This window comes from Astatotilapia calliptera, chromosome 6 (genome assembly GCF_900246225.1).
Source record: "Astatotilapia calliptera chromosome 6, fAstCal1.2, whole genome shotgun sequence".
NCBI classification, from domain to species: Eukaryota; Metazoa; Chordata; class Actinopteri; order Cichliformes; family Cichlidae; genus Astatotilapia; species Astatotilapia calliptera.
In genome coordinates, this window is record NC_039307.1 from 30290335 (window position 1) to 30308759 (window position 18425).

Sequence of the window (18425 nt, forward strand, 5' to 3'; positions counted from 1 at the left end):
AGACAGGTTGGAAGACATACCGCTGGGCCTGCATGCCTATCTCTGACTTGACATGCTGACAGCTGCCTAACATTTAATATCCCCCTTCTTGTTTTTTGGAACTCTGTATCTATCTCACGGCATGTCTCTACCTGCGCTCTCCACCTACCGAGAACTCAAGAGGATTCCTGTGATGTGATTTGCCGTTTTGGGCAGGGTGCTGTGTTCCCAGTGTAAAATCTGATTGGCTTTCTGTTGACCCCGCAGGTTTGAGGGGGAGCGGGCTTCCACTATTACCACAAACAGAAAGTGAGAGGCAGACTTAATGATATAAGAAACTTTGACAAGGACTACTCAAAGAAGGGAGGAAAAGTAAGGAAAGAAAAAAGCAGAATGAAAGAGAGATATTAAAAAGAGAAGAGAGAGAAGACTCCCAGAGTGAGACGGGGGACCCAGTAAACAGGTAGGCGTTGCATACTGTAGCTGCTGCAAGGCAAACTGGACTGTCTGCTTGTGTTTCTAGCTGGCTGCTTTCTGGAAGTAAGCTGATAATCAGGCTGATCCTTCATTTGTGTTTCTTCTAAAACTCTTATGCACAGAAACATGTGCAAGCATGTGCGTGTTTGCATATGTGCTGGTATGTAATCCGTATCTTCCCCCCAACTTGCTGTTCAGACATGAATAATCGCTCCATCGCCTGGTGGCTGAGACAGATTGGCCTGCCCCAGTACACCAAGATACTTGAAAATGAATATTATGGTCTGGAGGTATGAACAGTAAATATTCAAAATGCATATTTTTTCTTTTTTTTTCTTGTACCCTAATCATTGCCTTTTTTTAAATGATGTTCCCGGCCTGGCTTTGTTTGTTTGTTTACTTGTTTACAGGGTTTGCTGAATGTGACGGACGGAGAGTTGAAGGATGCAGGGATAGAAGATGCAACACACAGAGAAACCATCCTCAACCAGCTTTCAAAACAGAGAGAGCGAATGGACCCACACTACGGTGACATGCATTCGCTAGATGCATTTGCACGTACACACAAGGGCTGGGAAGTTTGGAGATTATGTATAAATATGCTGATTAAATATTGAAACGTACTGGACGACAGCATATAAAGTGGAGCATTATCACATCACAGATTACAGTTTTGTCAGGCTTTCTTTTGGTAAATCATGTATTTCAATAGTTTATCCCACTCCACTTATATCCTGGAAGATTTTGGTTCATACTGACATGACAAAAGTAAATGTGGTCATGGATGTGCAGCCAATAAACATGCAGCACATCCATGACCACATTTCCCGTTTCATCACATCCTACAACATGCTCTATTGGATGCATCCATGCTTGCATCCATGTCTTTTTATGCCAAATTCTGACCTTGCATCCAAGCAAAAATCAAGACTCATCAGACCAGGCAATGTTTTTTCTAATCTCCTACTATCCAATTTTGGTGAATTCAAGCGCACTGTAGGCCTCAGTTTCCTGTTCCTAGCTAAATAGAGTAGCACCCTGTGTGGTCTTGTGCTCTGAAGGGATTTAAGGTTTGACATGTGTGGTCAGAGATGCTCTTCTGAGTACCTCGCCTCTAATGTCTGGTTATTTGAGTTACTGCTGCCTTCCTATCAGCTCAAAGCTGTTTGGCCATTCGCTCGTGACCTCTGACATCAACAAGTCGTTTTCACCCAGAGAACTGCCACTTGTAAATTCTTGAGATAATTGTGTGGAAAAATCCCAGGAAATCAGCAGTTTCTGAAATAATCAGACCAGCCTGTCTAGGAGGCAGCGACCACGCCGTGCTATATATGCATCAACATGTGTACCTAACAAAGTGGCCAGTGAGTGTATGTCTCTGTTACGAAAGAACACAGACAGAAAGATAACATCTTATCTTGGGTTGATTCATCCTTAACTTTCACAGAGCAGAATCTGTTAGAATAATTAACGCAGTGCGTGACGAGTCGGTTTATGAAGTCAAATGTTATCTTTTTAGGGTTTTTTCTGGCTCTTGGTGCTTAGTATAAATGAAAGTAGGTGAAGATCTCTGAACGAATGATGAACTCACAACTTATTTAATATCTGGCACAGTGCATGCTTGGAAATAAACAAATATGCTGAACAGTTCTGTGGATGAAAAGACAAAAACTAACAGACTTTAATCACCAATTAATTTAAATTAACATTGACTATGTTTTTTTAAAATTCCAGCTTCAATTCTAACGGACAGTCAAGGCAGCGGTACGGATCTTGTCTTCTTCAACTCTTCTTTAACTCTGTTTTCCAGCATGTCAACCTGTGCCATTAAAAATGTCCTTCTGTCCTCTGAGGTGGGCAAGTCATAAAGCGCAGAGTGAGCCGAAAATATTCGCTGGGATCGTCCATGGATCTGGTGAGCTCGCAAAGTTTGCACTGCAAGCTGTGAACATCACAAAACAGCTGAAGTCCTAACGCAATGCAGACAGCTGCTCCAGAGGCAACACTAACTGGGGATTTGCCTTTGCGTGCAGGAGAGGCCGAAGGATCTGTTTCGTCAGAGTGTTCTGCCCCGCCTCCAGCGCGCTGACAAGAAACATCGCCTGTCGGCCTCCTGCTCGCAGCTCCGCCCCCTGGACGAGGACAACATCAGTAACAACACCTGTCAGGACAGCAAACACAGGTAAAGTGACCCCCGCCTCCACCTTCTGGCTAATGATTACATTTGACCTCACAAAGTCTAACTCAGAGTTTGTAAGGCGGGGCAAACAATCAGTTATCCATAAATGGGCCTGAAAAGACATTACGAATGAAAAGCCTTTATGAATATTAAATGACAGGATGTTACGCTGCACTGAGTCCCACCTCCCACTGACGAAGGTCAAGAACTCAGTGACAAAGTGAAAGTACGCGTCTGCAAGTGTTCAATCCTTACAGTCCAAACAATTACAAAGAAGAAGATTTAGCTCCAGACTATCTCCAGCAACAAAATCCAGTTCATTCAAATTACAAAAAGCATGTATTTTCACTCTATTCCTGGTAAGTGGCAACCTTGACCCAAGTCATGTCCTTCCTAAACCCATTGTTCCAGTTTGTTTGAATCATCCAGAGACCTTATGAAGAAGATCTCCATAAAAGAATCAGTTAACTGTTATTTTCTCTCAAAACAGGCAGCGATGGAGTTTTTCAGCAGATCTGAGATGGACAAACAATAGTTTAGCATCCTATGTCTGAGGGCAGCTGTAGATGTGGATATTTGAACATTTGAGCACGGAAAACCAAACCCACCTGCACGGCTAAATACAGCTTCAAGTGTGTGTGAAAAGATAGTTTTATAATGTGTGAAGTGACCGTTTACATATTAGCATATCACCTCCTTTCTATAGGTCTGCTCATCACCTCACCTGTAATCAGTTTTACTGATCCAAAGGCTATTTATATCCAATATATAACATCCAGTCATGCACTTACTTTTTAAATTTTGAGATGCCTGTGTGTAAGATTTCTGTTGCTCCTCCTCAGTGGATGTGACAGGTCAGGAGCAATTTATCTTTCTATTATCAACATCTGTTAAAGTATAAAGAGGCATAAAACAAACAGCATTTGTTGTGCTTAAGAAAGACTTAGTAAAATCTGTTGATGAGGAAAGCATGTGCAGGAGTGCTACAATAGCAGGGTGATCGGTTTCCAATAAACTGAATGTGGGGCAAACACTGTGTCTGTGTGGGACAAAGTGGGACATGTCAACAATGCTGAGAGACAGACAGGTACATAGACAAGGTATGCTACTCTATCTATCCATAGACTAGCATACCTTGTTTTGAGCAATATCTGACAGTTTTAACCATTTTCATCCAAGAATGAACACATATACTACGTTTACGTTATTTTTTTCCCATCATATTCAACAAAAAAGCTTTTTGGTGACTTGTAGCGTTCCCTGATGGTACTAGACAGGATAAGCTTCTTCTGACTAGAAAAGTGCATGACCTGCAAAAACAAGTCAAAATGTGGGACAATGCTTCATGATGTTCCTAGGACTAGGGACAAACATGTTGTCCACTCCCACATAAAGAGGCAAATCTAGTTACTCCACGTAACACTGGTTACTAAATACTGCTTAGATTATTCATATAAAATATAAACTTAGTAATCATGCCAGATTGTAAAAGGTACCAGCTACTCAGCAGTATATAAAGTAAATAAAACAAACAGCAGCTGCAACATTGTGAACTGCTCTGTTCTTTATACTAACTATGTTTAGGCCATAATTGGATGGTATTGCTTTTCTATGCAGGGACTTTTACTTGTGCAAATATTACAGACTGTAGTGCAGTAATGTGTATGTTTTGGTAAATCATCTTAACACTTCTTTCACCCCAATTCCAAATTATTGCTTAGGTCATTTTTCATGCAATACTATTAGCAAATTTCCATTTGTTTCTTCTTCTTCTTCTTCTAACAATAATAATAATAATAATAATAATGATGATAATAACAATAATATCTATTTTCTACTTTAATTTTTTTTTAAATTTCTATTCATGGTAACCCCCCAGCCTTCAACTGCTTCTTTTGTTTTTAAATCCTATGCTCGCCCTTGACCGTGTTTTGCCCAATACCGACCTTCAGTTTGTGTGATAAAATAAAATGTTGGCCAAGTTGACATCTAAACCAGCTCCACATGTAGGATATACCCCCATACAGCTCCCCACCTTCCTGTCGTCCCAGGTGCTGCTGTGTCAGCTCACCTTGCGTCGGTATCCGAGGAATGCCAGACAGATAGCGGCGTTTCAGCACCGGGGCCAGGGGCGGGGAGGAGGAGAGCTGAGGGCAACTTGTGGGAACTCGTACTGAGCACGACTCAGGCAGGAGGGAGAAGAGAGGAGGGGGGAGCTGGGAGGGACCGCAGCACAGACGGACACAACGTTAAACTTCCCAGCTGTTGTTTGTTGGTGTGAACTCGGACCGCAAACAGTAAAACATGTCCGCGGAGAGTGAGCTGTGAGTCGGGCTGACAGGTAGGACGGACCGCTGACCGCCGTCAGTGCCGTTTTTTTTAAACAACGAACAACTTTAACTAACGCGAGATGTTGGAGGTTAAGACGGGTGTTTTCTCAACAGTTAATTTACCTTTTATTGCGGATTGTGCAAGGCTTTCTGGACATTTTCTGAACATGCAGTACTCAGAACTCAGCACACGAAGTGGTAAAGCTAGAACCAAAAAGTCGAGAGTGGTTACTTTTGGGTTGTTGTTACCTGTACCTCTGCCAGCGAACTAACGACCTGTTGCACAATTTTAAGGCACTGGCAAGTTTAGACGCTGTCGAAGAATGTTCAGGTTGACAACAAGAGCTGTTAGAGGATATAATGGCAGCTGTCTCCTCTGGTGTGCCAAATTTCCAGAGAACTTTAATAAAATTGTATCAAACATAGAAATATGTGGTGTCAGGTTACATTTCTCAATAGCTGGCTGTCCAGCGCGTTGTACAGGTGTTTCTGCCCAGACCAACGCCCCTCAGACCGGATGTTGAACTAAGAACCACACAGAAAATCTTACAACTGTGATTTATTCGGATGTCCTTCAATTTTAGTTTTTTACCCCCCGGTTTTATTTATATAGCGCCAAATCGCAATAGCAGTCATCTCAAAGCACTTTATATTGTGAGGTAAGGACCTTGCAATAACAAAGAGAAAACCCCAGAAAACCCCCCTATGAACAAGCACTTGGCGACAGTGGAAAGGAAAAACTCCCTTATAACAGGAAGAAACCTCCTTCACTCTGTTCAAAATGTCCATTATTATTATTATTGTTGCTGTTGTTGTTTTTATTATCAACATGGGACACCCCTCAACATAACTCGTATATTACACTAAACCTGCTACCTGTACGAAGGCTGTGATGGTGTTATGGTTCTGATGCTTCCCTGACCTGAATCCATTTGAAAGCCTCTGGGATGTCATGTATCGGTGACTCCACCGAATAGACCCACACACCGAGGTTGTTGTGGGTTTGCACAGCCAATACACACTACCGTGACACATTACGACAATACAGGGAGTGCAGAATTATTAGGCAAGTTGTATTTTTGAGGAATAATTTTATTATTGAACAACAACCATGTTCTCAATGAACCCAAAAAACTCATTAATATCAAAGCTGAATGTTTTTGGAAGTAGTTTTTAGTTTGTTTTTAGTTTCAGCTATTTTAGGGGGATATCTGTGTGTGCAGGTGACTATTACTGTGCATAATTATTAGGCAACTTAACAAAAAACAAATATATACCCATTTCAATTATTTATTTTTACCAGTGACACCAATATAACATCTCCACATTCACAAATATACATTTCTGACATTCAAAAACAAAACAAAAACAAATCAGCGACCAATATAGCCACCTTTCTTTGCAAGGACACTCAAAAGCCTGCCATCCATGGATTCTGTCAGTGTTTTGATCTGTTCACCATCAACATTGCGTGCAGCAGCAACCACAGCCTCCCAGACACTGTTCAGAGAGGTGTACTGTTTTCCCTCCTTGTAAATCTCACATTTGATGATGGACCACAGGTTCTCAATGGGGTTCAGATCAGGTGAACAAGGAGGCCATGTCATTAGTTTTACTTCTTTTATACCCTTTCTTGCCAGCCACGCTGTGGAGTACTTGGACGCGTGTGATGGAGCATTGTCCTGCATGAAAATCATGTTTTTCTTGAAGGATGCAGACTTCTTCCTGTACCACTGCTTGAAGAAGGTGTCTTCCAGAAACTGGCAGTAGGACTGGGAGTTGAACTTGACTCCATCCTCAACCCGAAAAGGCCCCACAAGCTCATCTTTGATGATACCAGCCCAAACCAGTACTCCACCTCCACCTTGCTGGCGTCTGAGTGGGACTGGAGCTCTCTGCCCTTTACCAATCCAGCCACGGGCCCATCCATCTGGCCCATCAAGACTCACTCTCATTTCATCAGTCCATAAAACCTTAGAAAAACCAGTCTTGAGATATTTCTTGGCCCAGTCTTGACGTTTCAGCTTGTGTGTCTTGTTCAGTGGTGGTCGTCTTTCAGCCTTTCTTACCTTGGCCATGTCTCTGAGTATTGCACACCTTGTGCTTTTGGGCACTCCAGTGATGTTGCAGCTCTGAAATATGGCCAAACTGGTGGCAAGTGGCATCTTGGCAGCTGCACGCTTGACTTTTCTCAGTTCATGGGCAGTTATTTTGCGCCTTGGTTTTTCCACACGCTTCTTGCGACCCTGTTGACTATTTTGAATGAAACGCTTGATTGTTCGATGATCACGCTTCAGAAGCTTTGCAATTTTGAGACTGCTGCATCCCTCTGCAAGATATCTCACTATTTTTGACTTTTCTGAGCCTGTCAAGTCCTTCTTTTGACCCATTTTGCCAAAGGAAAGGACGTTGCCTAATAATTATGCACACCTGATATAGGGTGTTGATGTCATTAGACCACACCCCTTCTCATTACAGAGATGCACATCACCTAATATGCTTAATTGGTAGTAGGCTTTTGAGCCTATACAGCTTGGAGTAAGACAACATGCACGAAGAGGATGATGTGGACAAAATACTCATTTGCCTAATAATTCTGCACTCCCTGTAGTGTGTCAGCCTGTGGTTTCAGTTTTTATCTCAGATTTTTGGTTTGATTGTGGTTCCAACCTTCAAGGGGTTAATGATTAATCGTCCCAACTGACCACTGTGACATCATTTTGTTCTCTTTGAATTACTCAGTGTATGTCAGTAAAGATTTTCAGTTTGAGTATTTCCTTCATCAAACGCTGATGTGTGATTTACAATAGAGAACAGAATGCTTTTATTGTCACCATCCAGATGTGCAATGAGATACAGAGCGTCTCCTCCTCAGTGCAAACATGTGGGAGATTTAAGTGTTTCCTTTCATTTTTTTTTAAAGTGTACTTATCCACTGCCACAGGGTTTAGACACAGACTGAAACTACCTCTTAGCACAATTAAAGGCTATTTCTCTGGCCTGTGTTTTGGATTGAGCTTCATACCCAGTTAATTAATTGTTTTTAGATCTTTGCAGCTTCTCAGTTTGGGGGATTTGCTGTTTTGCTTTGTGTTATGTGGAAGTTGGATTTTTGGCTTTAGGAAAGTGTGATTACTATTATTATTATTTTGCCATTTTGTAAAATTTATAGATCAAATGACAGGTGGATTAGTTAATAAGAAGAAAACTCCTGAGTGGAATATTTAAAAGGCATACAGGATGAAGATTTCTGATGTTACAAAATTGTTCAGGGAGCAAGTTTTCAAGGGCTGCTGTCAGTCTGGTGGACGCCTGCTCTTGAATTCAGTGAGGACAAACATGGAAGAGAAAGCTGCTGTCAGGCTTCATTGCTAGTGAAAGCAGGTAGGATGAGGTCATGGAGGTCATATGATTTTTTTTTCTGGAAGGTTGGTGGACTTTTTTTTAACAACCGTTGAATAACTCTCGTGTTAAAGACTTAGTTGTCATTTAAAAATATGCATATTCTAGTTTTTTAGATTATATGTCTGAAAAGAACATTTTTGGTGATTTGGGGATATAAAATTATGACTTGTTTGCAAAGGTTTTTGCAAAGGTATAGATCTGAAAATAAAGACTCAGTTTGATGAGGTTAATTTAACAGTAAACTGAACAAACAATTAAAAGACACAAAACAGGACTCATCAGAACAATTGCACTCGTATGATTTGAGGATCCTAAATTTGTTTTTGTAATCAGAATATACTTCTCTGCATAAACCAAAGAAAACCATAAAAAATCTGGCGGGTTTTGTTTAGATGTTGATAGTGGTGATGTCCAGGCTCAAATCACCTTCCATCACTGTTTGTGCACAAGCAATCCCTAAACAGATCATTTGTTCCAGTGACACAGATGGACCTTTTATGGAATAGTTAATATAATCTGTGGGAGGTATCTTTTTCCAGCCCTGTTATAAGTTGTCTGACCTCTTCATCTGCAAGCCTTGTGTATACAGAGGCAGGAAGGTGGAAGCTTGGGGAGGAAGGAAGGAAGAAAATGAAGGCAGGCTGTTAAAAGTTGTTCAGATTTTCTGGTGTTAATCGCACACCCAGACCTTGGACCTTCCATCCTCGTGCTGCTTTTGTTCAGAGGAAAAACATGGCACCATCATCTGTGGCTCTCTGGGGTTCAGACGAGTAACTCCGAATCACTTCTTGTTTTTCAGCAAGAGGAGAAGTGTCGCTGCATACTTCAGCCAGCTGAAGGTAAGAGCTTAAGCAAATGGCCTTTCTGGCTGTTTTCTTTTTCATTCTATAAATTTCCCTTTAAATCCTCGTTCATGCAGAATATGAGCACGAAATCAGCAGTGTATCTCTGGCCTCTGCGGGGGCTGCTGTGTTTTGTGCTGTAGGTGTTTGGAGGTCGAAAAGAGATGGACTCACTGAAGAAGGAGCTGGAAGAAGAGCTGAAGCTTAGCACTGACGACCCAAGGAGCCACGCGTGGTACCACGGACCGCTGAACCGAGAGGTGCACATCAGATCTACACGTTTAAGCAACAGATTTACTTCCCCTCTGGAAATATGGTTATTTGCTGTACTGTGAAAAGTTAGACTTTCATGTTTGTACAAAATAAATATCAAGTTACACCTAGTAGCTCGTTATTGTGTGTCAGCCTAGCATGAAGACTGTAAACAGACAGTGCAGAAATAGACACAAAAAACCAACTTCCTGCAGTTGTGACTTCATCTGGGGTTGTCAGGCATTCAGTGAAACCTCAAGGAAGTTGTTTCTTGTTCTCGCAGTTTTTGGATTTTGCAGATCAAACAAGCAAACAGGATATAATGAGTGTAGCTGCTACTGTTATTACATTTGGATAAAGGTAGCATTGACGTTTTCTTCAGTATACAGACTTATTGCCAGTTTTCATTCAAGTGCCACTTCCTGTTTAAAAACAGGTGAATAAGTAAATGAAGGCTAAGTTTAACAGCATAGCTCACCATAAATATCCTTTACAGTAATCATACATCATTCTTGAACATCTAAAACACTTATCTTTAGCTGACTGGCAACTCATTGTATCTATCACACAGACATGAGAGTGTGTGTGGTAATTGTCTGGCTGTCAAAGCTAACCTGCTGACTCTTCTCCAGGCTGCCGAGTCTCTGCTGGAGAGGGATGGGGACTTTCTGGTCCGAGAATCGAGCTCCTCCGCGGGCGACTATGTTTTGACCTGCTTTTGGAAGAACAGCCCCATGCACTTTAAAGTCATACGAGTGGTCCTCCGACCAAAAAAGGTGTGTCTGTGCTACGTGTGCTCATGCTAACCTGACAACAATCCATGTCTCAAACAACACACACAGCACATACCATATGTCTGGCCGTAGATCAATAGAAAAAACAAATATAAATAAAAATAATTCATAAAAATATTAATGCTGCTAAAGAAGTTTGAGATCTTGTGTGATGTTTGTATATATATACACATATAAATTGTAATTATTATTATTATTTTTTAATCAATACCAACTTAAAAGTAACAGTAATGATTCTGGGTCACCACAGCTGCAAGCTACACTAGCCATTTTTTGTTGTTGTTAACAATACGTCTTTACTGCCTTTGCTTGACACGTTGTGTGTAAGTTTGTGTGTGTGACTGTGCCTCCATCTGTGTGACAGGGCTACTCTCGGGAGCTGTTCCAGTTTGAGGAGGATCGCTTTGACAGCGTTCCCGCTCTCGTTCGTTTCCACGTGGGCGGGCGCCGGCCCATCTCCCAGGGTTCGGGCGCTGTCATCTTTCACCCAATCACACGGACCCTTCCTCTGCGTGTCATCACCGAGCGACAGGCCACGTCCAAAAGCAGCTGTAATAAAGTTGCAGGTGGAGAAAAACAGACCGAGCACGGCAAAAGACGCAGCCTCAGCTCCACACATGCCGACACACTGGAAGTTGCCAATCCGCTGCTGAGGTGCGAGAACGTAATTGGTGTGGTGCACATTCATACACAGAACTGAGATTTAAAGCAAAGTTACTGAGCGTTGTTTGATGTGTGGCAGAAGTGGAAGTCATCCTGCTAACTTGGAGAACGTGGGACGGAGGCCTTCACTTCAGACTGCACAGTCTGACAGCAACCTACGAACTGGTACAGTATTGCAAACATGCAGCGTATTTGCAGAACAGCAACATTAATGTCAGCTGCTTGATGTACCACTCGTGCTGCCAAACCAGTTCTGACCCCCTCAGAAAAAAGGAATATGTTTAAATTCTTTTTTGGAATTTAAACATTTGATATGTTTTTGTTTTTCTGTGTTGGATTGTGATAAGGGTTTCAAAGATCATTATACACATACAGTGGTGGGGAAATGATTATTTAATCCCCTGCTGAAGCTGTAAGTGTGCTTCCAAAGAAATGAACAGTCTCTTGTATTTATGGTAGTTTTATGGAGAGAGGGGGATTTTATCCACAAATCCAGAAAGAACACATTATATAAAAGTTATGAATTGATTTGATGAATTTACGTTAAGTGAAATAAGTATTTGATCCCCGACATGACTTAGTATTTGATGGCAAGCTCAAAGGTAAGAGGTTCCATGTAGTTGGTCACCATACATTTGGACACACCTCAGGAGGGATCTTGACCCCCTCCTCTGTACAGAAACACTCTAAATCCTTTAGGCCAACTCGAAGCTTCAGCCCCTCCATCACTCCATGGCCTTAATGTGCTTCTTCTTTAGCCACTTCTTTGTTGCCTTGGATATGTTTTGGGTCACTGTCATGCTTGGAGACTCATCCACGCTCCATCTTCAGTGCTCTGTCACCTTCTTCATACAGGTGTTCCACAGAACCTTCAGTCTGAGGACACTAGCCCTGCCCAAATCTCCCCAGTGTTTCGGACAGGCAGCGAGCCCCTTCTGAGCCCACAGCCACGACACGCACGACCTTCCCATCCAGGTAACGTGGAGAGCCACGCGCATGGAGAACTTCTTTATCTAACAAACAAAGCTCATGCTTCCCTCTCTCTGATGCAGGTGGTGGTGCAACTTTAAGAGGTTCAGATGGGCAGCTACACCCCAGAGCTCCTCCTAAGCCTCTCAGGGTTTCTACTGTTTTCTCCAATACTGTACCTCCCCCACCCAGAGACCAGGATGAAGACCCTTCTTCTTTCTACAATGAGCTGGTCATCCGGGTAAAAGAAAAAAATTTCACAGCTGATGTCATCTTTCTGTTGTAACTGTTTATGTTTGCAGAAATGAGGAAGGCCTTTCAAGCTACAACTAAATCCTCCGTGGAGACTTAAGCCCTCCTCTTGTTCTGTTTAGGTGCCACAGAGCCGGCGGAAAGGTCATGTGGATCAGCTGCGTGCGGAAGAAAAGTGGCAGAGCCGTGCCCGCCTCACAGAGACTTCCTTTGGCTTTTTGGAGGCTGAGAAAAGAAAAGCCTCCTCACAGCTGCTGTTTGACAAACAGTTCCAGAAAAAGGCAGAGAAGGAAGTGGAGGACTGGTGCTTTGAACGACCACATGTTTGTATACATAATAATTACCTTCCAGTTTGTAGTTTTCACATTTCCCATTGGTTCTGAGGCTTCTGGAACTATTAAGTTCTTATCTGTACATAAATCTATTTTATGCTCCCCTGGGAGGCTGTTGATTTCCAATTATTTGATTATGATTTATGAAAAGAGTACTCTTTAAATTGTTGGAGTTGTGTAATCCATCACAGTGCTATCAAATCTGCTTTACCTTAGATATAGTTGCATACGTCTACAGGCACAGCAGCTCCAACTTCCACATCAGTGTTTGGTCAGCTACACAGAGCTGACAGTGTCAGAAACTGTATCTGTACCAGTCTTGCCAGTTAAAAGTAATAGGGAACTCCAGGCCTCGAGGGCCGGTGTCCTGCAGGTTTTAGATCGCACCCTGGGTCAACACACCTGAATCAAATGATTAGTTCATTACCAGGCCTCTGGAGAACTTGAAGACATGTTGAGGGGGAAATTTAGCCATTTGAATCAGCTGTGTTGGATCAAGGACACATCTAAAACCTGCAGGACACCGGCCCTTGAGGCCTGGAGATCCCCACCCCAGACGTAAGAGGAAGTTTTCCATTGTTCCTAAGATCATGTCAACATTGACCTTGACTGTTATTAAAGGTGACACTTTTTTTGCACTATTGCATGCATATTTCCTGTTGTTTCTCTACTGCAGTTTTAATTACTGACTTACTACCTTTTTGCCACCAGGTGTCAGAATCATATTGTATTTGCCAGTTTGTAAAGCCTGACTCTGCCGTCTTAACTTCATATTCACAATAAATTCAATCCATGCACATTAGTGTGCAGTTATATAGAACTGCACACTAATGTGCATGATGTGTATCATGTGTGTATATGATATTCTTCTGCCTTCATTACAGATGGAGTCACAGTCGTGTTTTCAGTTGGATCAGTTTAAGTCGCTGCTCCTACCTGAGAATAACCGACCTCTGGAGAACAGCGTCCTGGTGACGCTGAAAGAGCTCTTTACCCGATCAGACCCTAAAACCATGGCTTTGCACATGCTCAGCATTGACTGCCAGGTGTCCCTGGTTTTTACTCTTTTCTCATTTAAAACTTTAGCTGTGTTGAATTTAACAGTAGTTTCTAATCTTGAGTAGTTTGATAAACACTTTATGTACACATGAGCTGTTGAAATTCTTGGATCAGGAATCTGACTGGCCATTTATCGCTCATTGTGCAGGTTGCACGCATCATCGGGGTGACCGATGAGCAGAAGAGGCTAATGGGAGTTGGCTCAGGGCTGGAGCTTGTCACTCTGCCACATGGACACCAGTTAAGACAGGATTTATTAGAGAGGTACACGCAGCCTGCACACTATTTTAAAAATCAATCCAATGTTACACTTTGTCAGTCATCCTTGGAGGTGTTGGTTTATCTCGTGGCTGTACACAGAAACTGTAAAAGGATCAGTTTTTATTTGTTTCTTTGTTTGGGGTTTTTTGCACATCTTTTTTTTTTTTAATTCTCTGGGTACCACAAAATTCGTTTCACCTCAACTGTATTTGCTTGGACTCTGGTTGGGTGAAAGCCAGTGTTCAGAAATGAAAAATGTCCCTTACCAGTTACTGCATTCAATCTTCTGTCCACTCAGACGCCTCTAATCCACTCAATGTGAATTTTTTAGGCATCATCTAATAGCACTGGGAGTCGCAGTGGATATCCTGGGCTGCACAGGGAGGGTGGAACAGAGAGCATCTGTTTTACACAAAGTAATCTTATTGGCTCAGGCCCTGAAAGAGCACACCCACAACTTGTACTCTTTCTCAGCTGTGATGAAGGCTCTGGAGATGCCTCAGGTGGAGTATTTATGACAGAGGACTGTGATTGCTGGATGTAAAATTATTCAAAGTAAAATGCGGTTCAAGTTTTCTTGCATATATTGAATATTTGTTTACATACAAATGTGCAGATAACGCGACTGGAGGCGACATGGAAAGAGCTGAGGAGGGAGTACACAGAGAGCGCAGTTTTATTTGAGAAGAATCTCAAACCGTTCATGAAGTCGCTGAATGAGGGAGATGGTGAGTGGCTGTGTTTACATCGTCTATGCAAGTTACTTTTGTTCAGCGCGGTTAGAAATATTTGTTTCTTGTGGTTTGATCAGGCGTTACAAAGATACAGTACTGTGCAAAAGTCTCGAGCACCCTTCATTTCTTTAGATTTGGCTTGTAAAATGGGGAAATAGGTGCAGCAATTTATTGAAACTTGTGCAAACATGCACGGAAATACAGTATGTAAGGCAAAAACAGAATTTGTAGATTTCTAATGAGCGTATTCTTCAACCTGGCCTAGACTCTCTTAGGCAGGTTTTCTTGTAACTTCTTTAAGTAGTCTTCAGGAACAGTTCTCCAGGCTTCTTGAAGAACAATCAAAGCTCTTCTTTGGAAGCTTTTTGGTCCCTCTTTTCTTCTCTCTGTCATGATTTTGCTGCAGTATCCCTTCTCCTTATACTAGCAGTTGGCAGTGATTTTCAGTCTACCTCTAGTGTAATTTGGCACACCTCAGCCCTTTCTCCTCATTTCCCTTGCGTAAGAATGGCTTCTTGACAGCTAACTTATTTCTGAGGAGGCTTCAGCAAACAGTAAATGGATCAATTCATCACTCAGGTCCTGTCTCAGTCCTCTGCTGTATTTTTTCTGTTTCTTAAGGACATGAATATCAGACTGTTTATCTGCTGTAGACAGTTTTTTTATGCCTCCCACTTCTTCTTTTGTCCTCCACTTGCATAGTTTTCCTTCTTTCCTTCCTCCTTTCTTTTTTAAGGAGAGACTGCAGAAAATGCTGAGATATGGCAAGTTTACAGCTAACAGCTCTTTGGGAAAAAACTTGCTGGTGCAAAAATACTACTCTGTGCCTGTCAAACTGTTATCTTTGGCATTTTTCATAGATTCGGCTAAAGAAATAGGAACAATTATCTACTTTTCCCCCACAAGCTGTACAAAGTGCCTAAAGATACAATTTTAAAGTGCATCTTTGCTAAGTTGTCTGTTACATGCAGATACAACACTGATTCATCACATGAGTTAGGTGATGAATCTTAACATTGACAAACAAACAAAAACTCCCATTCATCTGAAAGTGGTCAGGTACAAGGCCTGGACCGAAAATGAGTGAAAAAGCTACCAACGCCCGAAACTTTGAAAGAGCATCAGAAAAACCTGGAGAACGATTAATGATGTCTGGCTCCTTAGAGGCAAAATATAAAGAAATGAGTGGTGGCTCAAGACTTTTGCACAGCACTGTAAATTCACAACACAAGGATTTCTGTGTAATATTCAAATTCATTTAAGGTCCAGTTATGCTTGTTATGCTCCTCATATATAACTCTAAGGAGGTTCTGCTTGGTGAGGTCCAGCTAATTAGAAGAAAGTCTCTCAGAGAGAGAAAGAGACTGGAGCTGAGGGCTTTTCTCTGCCTGAACCAGCATGGGATTTTTCCCCCATTTAAAGCTTTTCTAATTTAGTAATAATATATTTTTTTTAATTATTCAAAGAAAGTATAATATGTCCTCTTGAATGTATAGGTTTATTAATAACAAGACTTTCTCATTATTGTTGCTAAGCATGTATAGGTTAGAAAAAGAAATGAAATAACTTCATGCAGCTGGATAATGAAGACCTGTCTAGAAGCCCTGCAGCATCATTCATTCTCTTCTCTGGACAGTCTTAAGTTTGAAAGCCTACCAAGAAAATGAACTTTATGTAACTCTGCTCAGTACTGTGCACATTTGGTTAAACTTTAATATAATTGGAAATAGTTTATCTGGATTTCAGGAGCAGGACCACGCCTCCATACACTTCCTGTTCTCTGTCTATGACCCTGTGTGAAAGCTGTGCATTCTCATTTTCAGGCCCCACTCACTCTCCCTCCCTTTCTCAATGCAGCCACTCCTCATTACTACATGAGGATCTGCCCGGCCTTCCCTAAACCGCAGCCTCAATTCATGGTCAAGCCGTCTGCCATCATCTACTGGACAAGCTGTCAAACCTAAATGACAATGTGGTCCCAACTAGTGAAATTACATATAGAGCACAATCAAATCAACAATCACAATCAAGACCAATACTAATATTTGGCGATTTGATGTATTTTGGCAAACACACAAAACATAACTTTCACTAAAATTTGACATATGTAATCATTTATCAGTCCTTTCTTAGATAATGTGACAATGCAGTTTTTCCTTTATTGTCGCAACAATTTGTGAATTAGTCATTTACAATCTGCACAGTTCTCCTTGCATCAGCTGGCTGTTTGTGGTGTCCCAAAAACATCAAGTTGCAGAATGCCGTCTCACAGACAAACTATGCAACATCAACATGAATAGCATGGTCAATCGCTTTCCTTTTTTTTCCCCTTTACTAAATTTTCAGTTGCCAGCTAATACAAATATTGGCAAATATCTAATATTGGCTGATACATCAGTCAGGCTTTAATTATATATGTTAAGCTCTTATGAATATGCAGTTGATGTAGTATTCCCTGAAATGTGTAAGCAAACACTGATGTGTAAAATCTTTGCATTACCCCTGTGAGATTAATGGGTGCAGTGCTTTTGTTTGCAGGCTCTGTGGTCCAGGGCCCCATAGCCTTGCCACATCTGGTTCCACTGCTGATGCTAATGGAGGGTGAGGACCCAGTAGAGGACAGTGAAAGAGGCTGTCAGCTACTCTATGATGTCCTCCAATCTGCTCGCAGCGCTGCGTTGCATGCCCATGATTATCAGGAGCACGCACACGCTCTGCTCTCAGGTATGCACGTTCATCCACACAATACAGTACAACATTATCATTAGTGTTATTAAGGAAACAAAAATGTCAGTGCACGTGAGTTCAAATGAGGGGGGAAATAATATTCAGTAAAACGTTTAAGGCAAATACAGCTTGTGTAAAGATGCTGGGAGGCAGCTGTGTTACTGAGCTGAAATTCAAGTCGAGAAAATGTTGAAGCCAAAACTGGCAACCTGGTGATATGGTGAGCAGAATATTCACTGTGCATCAATTTCCTTCAGCTTTATTAAGTAAGTCGAGAGAGTGTTTTGTGAAATATGGAAATGAAGTGGATTGCTCCCACAGGCTACAGATAATTGGTTCATCTGAGTAGCTTTTGCACCGAGCCCATTGTAATATAAAATAAACACTGGCTGAGACAGGAAGTGGAAAAGTAAAAAGCATTATGCTCAAAAACTGTGTACATTGTGAAACTTGTATCTTGGTGGTATCTGATCTGACTAAGTGTCCAACGCACTGTTCCAACAGGAGGCTGGGAGCCGATCCCCGAACTGCTCGAGGCTTTCCGCACAGAGTTCGCCCTGCGGCTGTTCTGGGGTCAGCTGGGCGCAAGAGCAGAGAGGAAGGAGCGATATGAGAAGTTTGATAAGGTTCTTTGTGTCCTCTCAAAAAAACTGGAATCTAAAGACAACCCGAACCTTTAACCTGAGCCTCAGCCCTCCGTTTCTCTGAGCAGAGAGCGAAATCGGCACTTTCTTCACTTGAGGAAAACGAGAAAAGGTTTCAGCCGAGCCTCTGCGTGCTGTGGAGGTAAAGGAAGAGACATTTCTACTGGGAGATAAAATAGAGAAAAAAATGTTTTGTTTTGTTTTTTTCTTCCTGTACTTGCTGAGAAAAGACTGTATGTCGAGCTCGTCAAACAACAGCTTAACAACTTTCTTTTTCTTTTCTTTTTTTTAAACAGGAATGTGTGCACAGACCTTTATTGTGAAATAGGCCTGCGCCAGATTTCAAAATTGCTTTTCCAAAAACTGGAATGTGTTTACAAAATGTACATTTCTGATCCTTTTTTTAAAAATCATTGTTTAAAGAAGCCTGACTGGATACTCTATTTTTCACTTCAGTGTTTCGAAGCATAAATAAAAGTTTTCCTTTGCCATTTGTTTCTTATGAGTAACACTGCAATAAAACGAG

General features: G+C 41.7%; 2 protein-coding genes across 2 annotated transcripts in view; one reads left to right on the forward strand and one right to left on the reverse strand.

Moving 5' to 3' along the window:
* The window catches only part of vav1 (vav guanine nucleotide exchange factor 1), a 29263-nt gene extending 24288 nt beyond the window's left edge, over positions 1-4975 (reverse strand). Inside the window, exon 1 of the mRNA XM_026171621.1 lies at positions 4707-4975. The gene's annotated coding sequence lies outside the window, so the exon portion shown is untranslated. The remainder of the gene's footprint in view (positions 1-4706) is intronic.
* On the forward strand, positions 232-18390 carry sh2d3a (SH2 domain containing 3A). The gene is made up of 20 exons (XM_026171624.1): positions 232-442; positions 655-746; positions 867-984; positions 2191-2220; positions 2310-2371; positions 2490-2638; positions 9170-9209; positions 9356-9472; positions 10097-10240; positions 10623-10912; positions 11001-11086; positions 11777-11896; positions 11974-12131; positions 12265-12465; positions 13359-13520; positions 13682-13797; positions 14126-14297; positions 14411-14522; positions 17067-17252; positions 17760-18390. The coding sequence occupies exons 2-20, from the start codon at positions 657-659 to the stop codon at positions 17933-17935; spliced, it is 2529 nt and encodes an 842-aa protein (XP_026027409.1). The 5' UTR covers positions 232-442; positions 655-656; the 3' UTR covers positions 17936-18390.
* The last annotated feature ends 35 nt before the right edge of the window (positions 18391-18425 follow it).